The sequence below is a fragment of the Sparus aurata genome, chromosome 1 (genome assembly GCF_900880675.1).
Source record: "Sparus aurata chromosome 1, fSpaAur1.1, whole genome shotgun sequence".
Classification (NCBI taxonomy): domain Eukaryota; kingdom Metazoa; phylum Chordata; class Actinopteri; order Spariformes; family Sparidae; genus Sparus; species Sparus aurata.
The window spans coordinates 40,631,527-40,642,226 of NC_044187.1; the positions used below are offsets into that span (position 1 = coordinate 40,631,527).

General features: G+C 38.3%; 1 protein-coding gene across 1 annotated transcript; it reads left to right on the forward strand.

Annotated features, from left to right (window-relative positions):
- The first annotated feature begins 2,410 nt into the window (after positions 1–2,410).
- LOC115588642 (snaclec A7-like) lies at positions 2,411–10,318 on the forward strand. Its single transcript, XM_030429400.1, has 8 exons — positions 2,411–2,468; positions 2,581–2,689; positions 4,441–4,497; positions 5,062–5,112; positions 5,273–5,364; positions 5,491–5,616; positions 8,399–8,498; positions 9,177–10,318. Exons 2-8 carry the CDS (start codon positions 2,626–2,628, stop codon positions 9,248–9,250), a joined length of 564 nt encoding a protein of 187 aa, XP_030285260.1. The 5' UTR covers positions 2,411–2,468; positions 2,581–2,625; the 3' UTR covers positions 9,251–10,318.
- Positions 10,319–10,700: the final 382 nt, after the last annotated feature.

A 10,700-nucleotide genomic window follows, 5' to 3' on the forward strand; every position in this document is an offset into this window, starting at 1 on the left:
CAGTAAATTCAGTCGAAATGATAGTGGATAAAATAAAATTTTGTTTTGTGTTGAGAGTTATTGAGGAACAACCTGTACATGTGACTAACATGGGCGTCTGTGTTCAGTGGAACAGAAACAGTTTCTCTGGAAATTATGTTGTAATTCTTCTTAACCCATTGTAGAGCATCACTACAATTGAATAGTAAAGCACTTGATGATTAATTGTTAATGACTAATTCTTCACTGACAGTGATTTCTAGACTATATAGCACACAAAGTAGGGACATTTGTGTTTGGTAGATTATTTATTTGTTGTAACAATGCTTCATGGCAGTAATACTGTTGGAAAGCCTGGTTATTTCCCTTTTAAATGGTGCCACATTCTGTGAGCAGAATTGAGTATGTGGGTTGCCAAATCTTCTCTGCCAAACAGCTTATTCTGCTGGTGACTCTTGTTTGGCGTTGTTTGCTGGATTGGATGATTGAGGTCTGAAGAAACAAGCTAATGGCAATTTAACAATTTAATAGTTTAACAAAGAGGAGCCTCAGTAGTGTGTGGAAGGTCCATACACAGCCACAACAGTCTGGCACCTTCACCTCATGCTGGTCACCAGCCTGGTCACACAGAATGGTGCTCCTCAGTAACTACTCACATTTTTGTGTACCTTAATGTAAAGGGTCAACACCAATTTTCATTATCTGTGGCTCAAGGAGGGCGGTGCTCTATCATCCTCTCAGTACTGCATTTGCATTAAAAAAAAATACTTCCTGACCTTCAGCACTTCAAATGTAGCGGAAATTTGCTGGAAAACAGCAGACATGGGCTACTAAGTATTTTCATGCAAATGCAGTCTTTTCCCCAAAAGTGACACACACACGATGTGCCTTTACTCTCTGCATGCCAGCGCCCTTCTCAGCTATGCACCTTATGCACCATAAGGAAACTTTATTCCGTTATCTCCTATGTTGAGGGGATACTTCTGGGGTTGGGTGCGTGGGAGAAGAAGGAAGGGGTTTAGGCGTGGCCAACATGCCAGTCTTTTTTGGTCTACATGTTGGTGCGATCACTAGCGGTGCTCTATTTGGCATTTGGAACCTTTAAGAAGGGACCGGTTGATACTCACATGAAAATATTATTACAATGTGAAAATGTAAAAAGGGTTACTCAAAGTAATAACCTTACAGAGAATTAAGCCCTGAACCTGCAGCTCTCCACAGATTTATATATAGAGATTAAAAGTGAGTTTCAGCTAAGAACGGTACCGTTTTGTTTCACTCTCACAGCTCTATAATTCTACAGCACACTAACTGCTCAGCACCAAACAGCAGACAGACACAGTCAGAGGCAAGCTTGTGAACATAGTGGAACTCTGGTCTTCTCTTTCACGTCATACACCATTTGGATGGGGTGGGGAGCTGTATCGTATTTCCCAGAAGGAAGTATCAGCTATTTTTCATGGGTCTGTTTATCTCAACAGTTTCCTTGACTGAGTCAGCCTCATCGACCTGTTGAAACTAAAGCATTTTACTGACTAATGTATTAAAGGGAACATACAACATAATCCAGTAGTAGAATACGCTTTAGTAAAGAAATAAATATTATTAAACTAGTTCTGTTTAATGTTACACTGTTCAAAAAATGTAATCAGTACAACATCAGTTAATAGAAAACAAGAAAAATCTTCACAATTGTCTTAATCACAATGATTCTAAACTTTTCATCTGCTTCATAAGAATTTTAGCATTATGGGCATGGGTTTGGCAGACCTTTGGACGATCACTGTCCAGAACATCTTCTGGACAGTCCACCTCTCTTTCAGAGAGAGCAGGATAAGAGCTAAGCAAACCCATCTCAGACCTAAGGCTACTCCTCGCCTACTTATGTCCTGTTGCAGGAAAGTTGTATGAATAAAATAGGACTCAATGGGAAGTAAGAGACTGTTGTACCAACATCCTGCAGAGAGCTGGCTCCATAACAATCACAAATCAAGCTGTTGCACTCATGCAGACGGAACAGAAGATGAATTTAATTCTGTAAAAGCAAAAAGCAGGTGCTCTTATTCTCCATTATCAGACTCTTCATGTTTATTAACATAAGTGAAAACCTCCACGGTCTTAACGCTTGTCTCCTTTTCAAGTTATAGCCAATTCTTCCAGGTCCCTGTGTTCCAGTTTAGGCAGCAGGGTAAATCAATGGAAATGAACACTATTCCTATAAAGTTTGCTTGGAAATTCCACCACTTTGTTGACCCATATAGTTTGATTGATGCTGTTATTCAATCACTTTGTTGGGAAGAAACATTTATTATCTTCCTGTAACATAACTCACCACTGACACAGGGTTCAAAGTCCACAGGTTTTATTGTTTGAAGGCGGTGGCTCAGCGTGGATGCATGTGTATATAAAGAACACAGAGCCTCCTGTCATCACTGCTCTGAACTGATACCTGAGGACCACTTCATCTTTACTCACTGCTGCTTCGCTCTGTAAGTCATGATGCTGCTGTGTTCCTTTGTTGTGTTAATGTATTTTCTTACATTTTGTCTGACTTTCTTTTCTCTTCTTTTCTCTCCACAATGTCTCCATTCGTATTTGCAGATCTTTGGGCATCCACCTCCCACCAGAGAACAATCAGCTTTCACCATGAAGACTTTACTGAACTTTTCTGTTATCCTCTTTGCTGCTTTGTCCATCAGGTGTGCAACCGGTAAGGCAGAATACTGGTACATTCAAATACTTGTACAAATTCAATGATATATTTATGATTGTGAAATGTAGGATGATATGTTGAAACATATTTCTAGGTAAAGAGATAATGAAAGTATAGTTAATGGGGTAGGGATCGAATGAGAGTTTCATACACGTGTACATTTTGTCAGCTATTTTTAGATTTGCTTTATATCCATGTCAATTTGAGTCGTATTTAGTCAGCCTCATTCCCATTATTTTTCATCAGCTGACTAAAAGTTCTGACACTCTGGTTTTAGCCAATCAAGCTTCAGGAAGTTGCACTCCGATAAAATGGCATCCTGTTAGTTTTTACTGATGTTGAAATTGAGCCACAATCATCGATCATATGAGGAAAAATACCGCTTCGCAGAGAAGGTGTGTGATGGCATTCATTTAGTCAATACACACCAACAAGAAACATGATCCATTCTAGACTGTGTTATATTCATGAGTGTTTAGAACTATTTGTACACAAACTACTTATGCAACATTTTTGCATAAGTAGTGCACGAGTACAACAAGACAGCTGGCTGCAGATCAGCATATTTTATTGAAGGCTCAAATCGCACATTTATTTTGCTTATTAATAGATGTCACACATAGATAGATGAAATTTGTGTAGTAAATACAGCCTACTGAGTGTGCTTTAGTAGGAATGACGTGTCTAACACTCCAATTTAAACAAACGTGTCTTGAGCAGGAGTTTTTCCAACTTAGGTGGTTAAACTTAGCTGTCTATTGGCTGGACCCCATATGTTAACCCTAATCTTAACATATGGGGTCCATATAATAGCTAAGGTTGCACCACTGCATTCTGTAACTTACTGTTGGTGGCTTGAGTTAATATCACAGTTGTCTTCCCAGCTATTTTGTAGCTGTAGGTCTTTTCTCACACTCACTTTTTCTCTCTGCTGCATTATTTTTTAAAGTGGGTCCAACTGTAGTATTGCCGTACCTTTCTGTCCAAACCTCAGTGTTGCTATCGTTTACTTTCCTAACATGTTGTCCAAGCGCCTACAGCCAGAGGGTGCAGCTAGCTGCAGGCTTTAGAATTGTTATGTTATGTTATACTTATGTGTAAAGTCACCAGGATGATGACACAGGCACGCAGGAATAGACTTATGCAGCCATCCATTGACAGGAAGGAGACCTGCTTAATTGATCTTCAACAAGTAAAGAGAGACTTCCTTTCATACCTTTTCCGTCAACAATGAAGCTTAATGCAGATTTAGTCCTTGTTAATGTTTAATGAAATCAGTTTTGTGTCGTTGACGTGTTGTCTTCACCATGGATAAAAGGTAGTTTTCACTATTTGATATAACACAAACACTATTGGGGCAAGCAGTGAGGCTTAGCAGGAAAATGATTTTTGAGACATTCAGGGGCTCTTCCATACACATGATCTGGCTCGGCTCGACTCGTTTTGACTCAGCATGTCAGGCCAGTGCAGTAGGGGATTGCATCTCCACTACAGGAGTACCAACTTGTCCTTGTTTGTCTTGAGCGCTTGTCACAGGAGCAGTTGTGAATACTCTTCTAAGCTCCAAAAATGCTGAGAGCTGAACACAGAGATTTGCAAAAATGTCTTTCTGTCTGTTTTTTAGGCCAAACATGAGTCTCAACACACACTTGTTTCAGGGGAAGAAAGGGCTGATTTTAGAAGTTCCTATCTGGTACATAACTATATAACTGTAAAAACTGTTACATCTTGGCCCTTCTTTCCATCAGTTGGTCCAGCTAAGGCTGCTGCAGTAGATCAGGAAGACAAATCTGAACCAGAACAAGGTAAGATTACATCTCATTATGCGTCACTATGTATTTTTCTCAAACATCTTCACTTTATTGCAGCTGTACTTACTGTAACGTGAAGCACCTATCATCATCATGTCAGGCATTTCCCATTGTTTTGTAAATCATTGCTGATTCAGTTTCCCATTTTAAATACAGTACAGACAATAATCTTGTTTGAGCTAAAGTAAACTTGAAGGTGAAAAGACAACTTAGCTGTACAGTACATTGTCACCTTATAAAATCATTCCATTAGGTAAGCAGCAGGCCTCAATAGCAATAAACAATAAATATCTGCTACAGCTTATCACCCGAAAGCTCACAAAATCAATCAACTAATCAACTTAAACCACCATATTTAGAGATTCTTAAAAGCTGTACAAGTGCAAGTACATTTACATCAAATTAGCACAATAGACCCTCAAAATATTTTCTGTCTATCTTTCTGTACAGCTATGTCTACATAGATGTCTACATAGCTCACACAAATACTATATAAACATATATTATAAATACAAATATAATATAACCTCATAGGCATTATGTTGTTGGTTTTTACAGAGGTGGGTGCTGACACTGCTGTTGTTGCTGACAGAGCAGCTCAACGTCAAGGTAAGAAATATATATGAATATAATAATCATCATCATCATCATCATCATCATAATAATAATCATAATAATAATCATAATAATGACAATTATAACAATAATATTAGTGATGTTAATATTGATATTGATATTTATTTGAATTATTGTCATTGTTTTTTTCTAGTTGGTTTACAATTTTGTCTCGATGGATGGCTTAGTTTCCGGGGTTCCTGCTACTACATAGAAAACTACCCTGATAGCTGGAGAAACGCTGAGGTAATAACATAATACTCATAATGAAAGAAAAGGTCTGGGGTTTTTTTTGTTTTTTTTAGCATTACTTAAAAATACATTATATCGTTTCGAAAAGAACCAAATCAACCTCTTCCTCTCATCCTGCAGAGCTTCTGTGCTGGCTTTGGTGGCACTTTAGTCTCAGTCCACAACATCTGGGAGTATCAGTTCCTCCAGCGTATGGTCAAGACTGCTGGTCATGCTTTTGCCTGGATTGGAGGCTACTACTTTGAGGTTTGTACAAACATTAAAAAGTCTGGATTTTCAAAAACCCTTGGTTACAATATGCGGTCACCTTGCAAAGCCAGCACCACTTTTTGACTGAAAGGCTTCACTGTAAATTTAGCAAATAAGAAACAATATGCAATGTCTGATTAGACTTTGGTTAGGTTTAGGAACAAAAACTACTAAAAAATTATTATTTGGGTAAAAGTTGAGTACTCTCTAAGGGAGTTTATAAGAGTGACTTACCAGCAGTGTTGTGCCTGAACGCGTTCAATGAACAATTGTTCATGAACTCGTTCATATCTTGGGCAAACGTGAACTGAACGCACGTGTTTCTGCCTGATGAACGTTATTGTGAACGCGTCCATTCTGGCGTTTGTGAACGGCGCGTTCTCACAGTTTAACTTCGTTCGAGACAGTGCCAGATTTCCATCGAGCCTTCCAGGCAAAAAACGGCTGAAACAAACCATAAACAGGCCATAATATGTAGCGAAAAAACACCCAGTCTGGCTGTTGTGTATAAAAAGGACGCTGGACGAGAGGTTTGTGCAACTCACTTTTACTTTCCATCAAAACGAAACTTAACTATTTCAGACAGAAACAGCTGCATACCAAACATGCAGTGAGGCATTACCAAACGAACACAGATTAATTCGTCGTGAACGGACAGAACAATGGCAACACCAGCCTCCACAGATTTGCACCGCGCATGCGTCATCAATGTGCTAAGCATGGAGGCAAAAACAAATGAAGGCTTCACATCTGTTTTTTTATTGTGATATATCTAAAAAGTTTTGGAGTGTTGTTGTCGGATCTCATTTTTTTTTATGCTGCTCTCTGTCCATTCTCTTACCCTTAAACATGTTATTTGCTATGTTAACCCAGAAGATAATGCTGTTGAACACATGATGAACTTTGTTATCCGATGCAAAATGTTTTATTCACAAACAAAAATTTGCAAAATCACTACCTAAATTTGCTCCTTTTCTCCTGGAACTGAGCTCTTTGCTTAAATCTCTGATTTTGTTAAATAATATAAAAAGTAATACCTTACTGAGTCATTATGAAAAGTTTTTCCCTGAAGCCACTGTCTGAACTATCTATTTATCTATTATTGTATTTTTCCCTTTCTTCGTCTTCTTTTTTAAAATTATTTATTTATTTACTTATTTATGTATTTTATTTTTAATTTGAACTCTATCCTGTACCGCAAACCTGAAACGACACATTGAACTAAAGCACCCGGTGAGCCTTTCAAGGTATGTGCAAGTGAATAAAAAAATCAATGGAGACGGCAACTGCGAGCCAAAACAGATCCTCTACCACCCAAATGGCATTAACGGTGTACAGTAGCGGCTCTATTGTCTTCATCTCCCAGCCGCAGCTGGACAACCTGGTTTTGCAGAATATTGTGGGAGAGCTGCAGCTTCAGTGTTAAAACTGATAAAATAATAGCTGTCTGTGGTTCTATATGGGCTGTGGCAATAATTTTGAAAAATAATAGCTTGCAGCAACATATTGAAAAAAAAAAAAGAACTATGAACTAGTTCATTTTTGGAACTGTGAACTTAGTTCAAAATTTTGAATTATGAACTATGGACTGAACTAGTTCATTTTAAAGTTTGTGAAATGAACTTTGAACTAATTCGTGTAGAAAGTGAACTTTCCCAACACTGCTCCCCAGATGGTTCTGGTGCCTCAAGTTAATTATGTGGTAAAACAGTTGTACATGATTTTTCTCGCAAAGTACAGTACTTATATGAATACTTAATGTCTGGAACATGTATCACACACTCACCTATCAATATGTCTTAGATGTGAATTAACAATTTTGTAATATTTTTCTAGAACTTAACCATGATTTGTGATGATGCATGCCATATATGCATAATCATCATAATAGCCAAAGGAATGCCACAGGCATCCCATCACCTGTGATATTCCTTTGGCTATAACGTGTGTAAAAAAGGAACAGAGAAAGTTGGCCTTGGCCTGACAAAGTTGCCCCCAAGTATAAACCAGGATTTGTTGTTTGGGTATATGTAGATTTATTTTTAGTCAGCACAGACATCCGCAGAAAAGCTGATATAAGACATGATAAGATGTATAGTGGTAGTGAATTTATCCAGGCTTGCGGCTGAGGCTACAAAAATCAGTGCAGCCAAAGCAGGCCTGTAATTCCAGCTTTTCCTCGTTGCTCTGTCTACTTGGACCACAGGTGTAGCAGATTTTATGTCTCACTTAAAACAATGTTTTTTGTGTAATAAGTAAACCAGTGTTTACCAGAGTTTTAAAATAACAAAGACTGAGTTATAGTATATTCCTAATGCCATCAATTAGCTCACATAAGAGAGATTGGCTACAGGTAAAAAGTTGTATTATTATCACTTCTGCAACAAAAACATCCCTGTGATCAACCTAAGCGAATGAAACAGTTTACAGACACTGAATACAGTCTCTAGTGAGGAGTGCAAAAATGTTTTGAGGGGTTTTTTGTTGTAATTCTCCTCCAAACTCATATTCAACCTTATCCATGGGGAAAAGGGTTTTGGTTTAAAATTAGTTTTAAACCCCATATCTTTAGAATTTGTTGGCAATTTAGAATTGTTAATTTTCTTTGTGTTGGTGTTTCATTTTGATGATAAAAAGTAACAATCCTGGTGAAAATTAATGCAGTTTTTTGAGTCTGAAAGGTTGACAAATGTGCTTTAAATGTAAACTTTAAAGTATACAAGTAGAAAGACCATAAAAAAGACTGAATGAAGGAGATTTTAACTGTCATTTCTTCTAGGGGGAATGGAGATGGGGAGATGGCTCAATGTTCAACTATCACAACTGGGACTCATTGAGCTCAACTAACCAATACCAGTGCCTACAGCTCAACTCACAAGGTAAAACGAGAAAACCCCACACAGTAATTTGCTGGTCATGGTGAGGAAAAATTGACATACAGTACATAACACAGACAGACCATCTGTACCGATATGAGCTTCACTCAAATCAATTTCAAATCAATTTTATTTCTAGCCCAAAATCGCAATCACATTGCCTTAATGGGCTTTACAATCTGTACAGTCCACAACATTCTCTGCCCATAGAGCCTCTATTGGAGTGAGGAAAAACTTGCCTGCATTATTTCCTCCATTAAACTCCTTCATTATTTCTTGTGTAGGCACTCTCCACTGTGCTGTGTGTAGTACTTGTTGCCTCGAAGTGTTCAAAGGCTCTATTTGAACCCAAACTGAACCTAATCAGACTGCAACTGAACAGTTTTTAAGAAAGACTGCACTTCAAACATAAAGAAACAATCAACATTCTAAGTCATTACTTGATCATCACAGTCTCCTGGGTTAAAGTCCTGTGTAACCTCCTCTTTACATTGATTGGAGTTCTCTGTCTCCTGATTTCAGATCAAGCACTAGCCCATCACAACACAGTAGTGCAAGACTAGGCTGAAGATTTCTGGGGGGGCAGAAAAGTCATTAGGCCTGATTCTTTCATTTCAACATGTTGTTGCCATATAATAGCTGACAATCATAATGATGAAGATGATGATGATGTTTTTGCAGTGTCCAAGGGTTGGTCCAATCATGGTTGCAGCATGTCCTTCCCTTTCGTCTGCCAGGTGAAGCCAAACTGCTAGACAACATATGAAAAATACCAAAATCCTGCATATGTAACACAAGTCTCAGCACCAATGAATCCACATCCATATACTATAAAGTGCTTTGTTGTAGTTTTCTTTTTTTTTTTTTACTTTTTGTCTTTAGCAGTTTGAAATGTAAGGCAGTTGAAGAGGTTGTGTATTTATTGTATTTTTTTGTGCGGTACAAACAATTGAAAAGATATTTAAATAATTTTTTACCTTTATTGATGAAAGTTAATTATAACCACAACGTTTTTGATTAGATTTTTATAACATTCATTAATTCATGCCTCATTAATCATTCTCTCTAGTTGTTTATATGGTATATATGTACACAGTATATTTAATAGCCCTGAAAATGATGGTGTCTTTTGAACAATGGAAATTATTTATCAGGCTTACTGTTTCAGGGAAATTCTGTAACATCCAACCCATGAATATTTGTGTATATGTGGTGTGAATATGATAATTCAAATATTTGTTAAGAGTACTGCTGTCTCTGGTGTGTTATTCAGGAACTAATTGTGAACTCCTAGGATATTATCAATACCGCTCTCGAATCTAGGGTATACACAAGTCCACACAGACTCACGTGTGTCTTCAAGGAGGTCATTCGTTGAGAGATGAAGTTTGTCAAATATTTCAAAAACCAAGCAGACAGGTCATATAGGTGCAACTTCAGGAATTGCTCCCTCTTTTAAATTTGAGCAAGCGTGGAGCGACTTCACCGGAGCTGAATGAAATTTTAGGTGAGAGGAGAGCGGTCTTTGAGCGGAGCTGTCTGGTATGACTTTGAGCGATGCAGCGACGGAGCGAACACCCATGTAAGGGGGTAGCGGAAATTCTCGCCGCTCAGCTCCGCACACATGCTCTGGTGGGTACTTTTAATTTATCCAGCTGATTTTACATTACCTGTGGTGAATACCAGCAACCACCAGGTGGCACATGTCAGCAGTCTAGATTACAATGAACACATCAGGACCCTTTTCTCTCCCCACTCTTGAACCAGACATATTGTTTAATTTCCTCATTGACTCAGTATGCATTAAAGCATTTGTTGAAGCACATTAATTAGCCATTTACTGTGTGTAATCCTGGTTGGATATATGTGTTAAAGTGAAACTCTCGCCAAAATGCAACCTACAGTCTTTTTGTGAGTGTACCCACAAACGTTTGTTTGTGTTGATGCCCGAGTGCGACCTGACAGGCAGGAGAGTAATGGTGAACCGCTCCTCAAGCGTGCCTGTCAGGTCGCACTCAGGGATCGACACTTTTTGTCTGCCATGACGGCGACGCGCAGGAGGTGCAGCAGCTAATGTGAGTAGTTCAAAAACCTTCTTTTTCATAAACTCTCTGTACAAAAACATTGTTCTCAGTGCTCTTGTTCATGAGTAGAGACCCTGGTGATGCTACGAGCAAAGTTTCATGTTGTGTCGAGCCTTCTTAG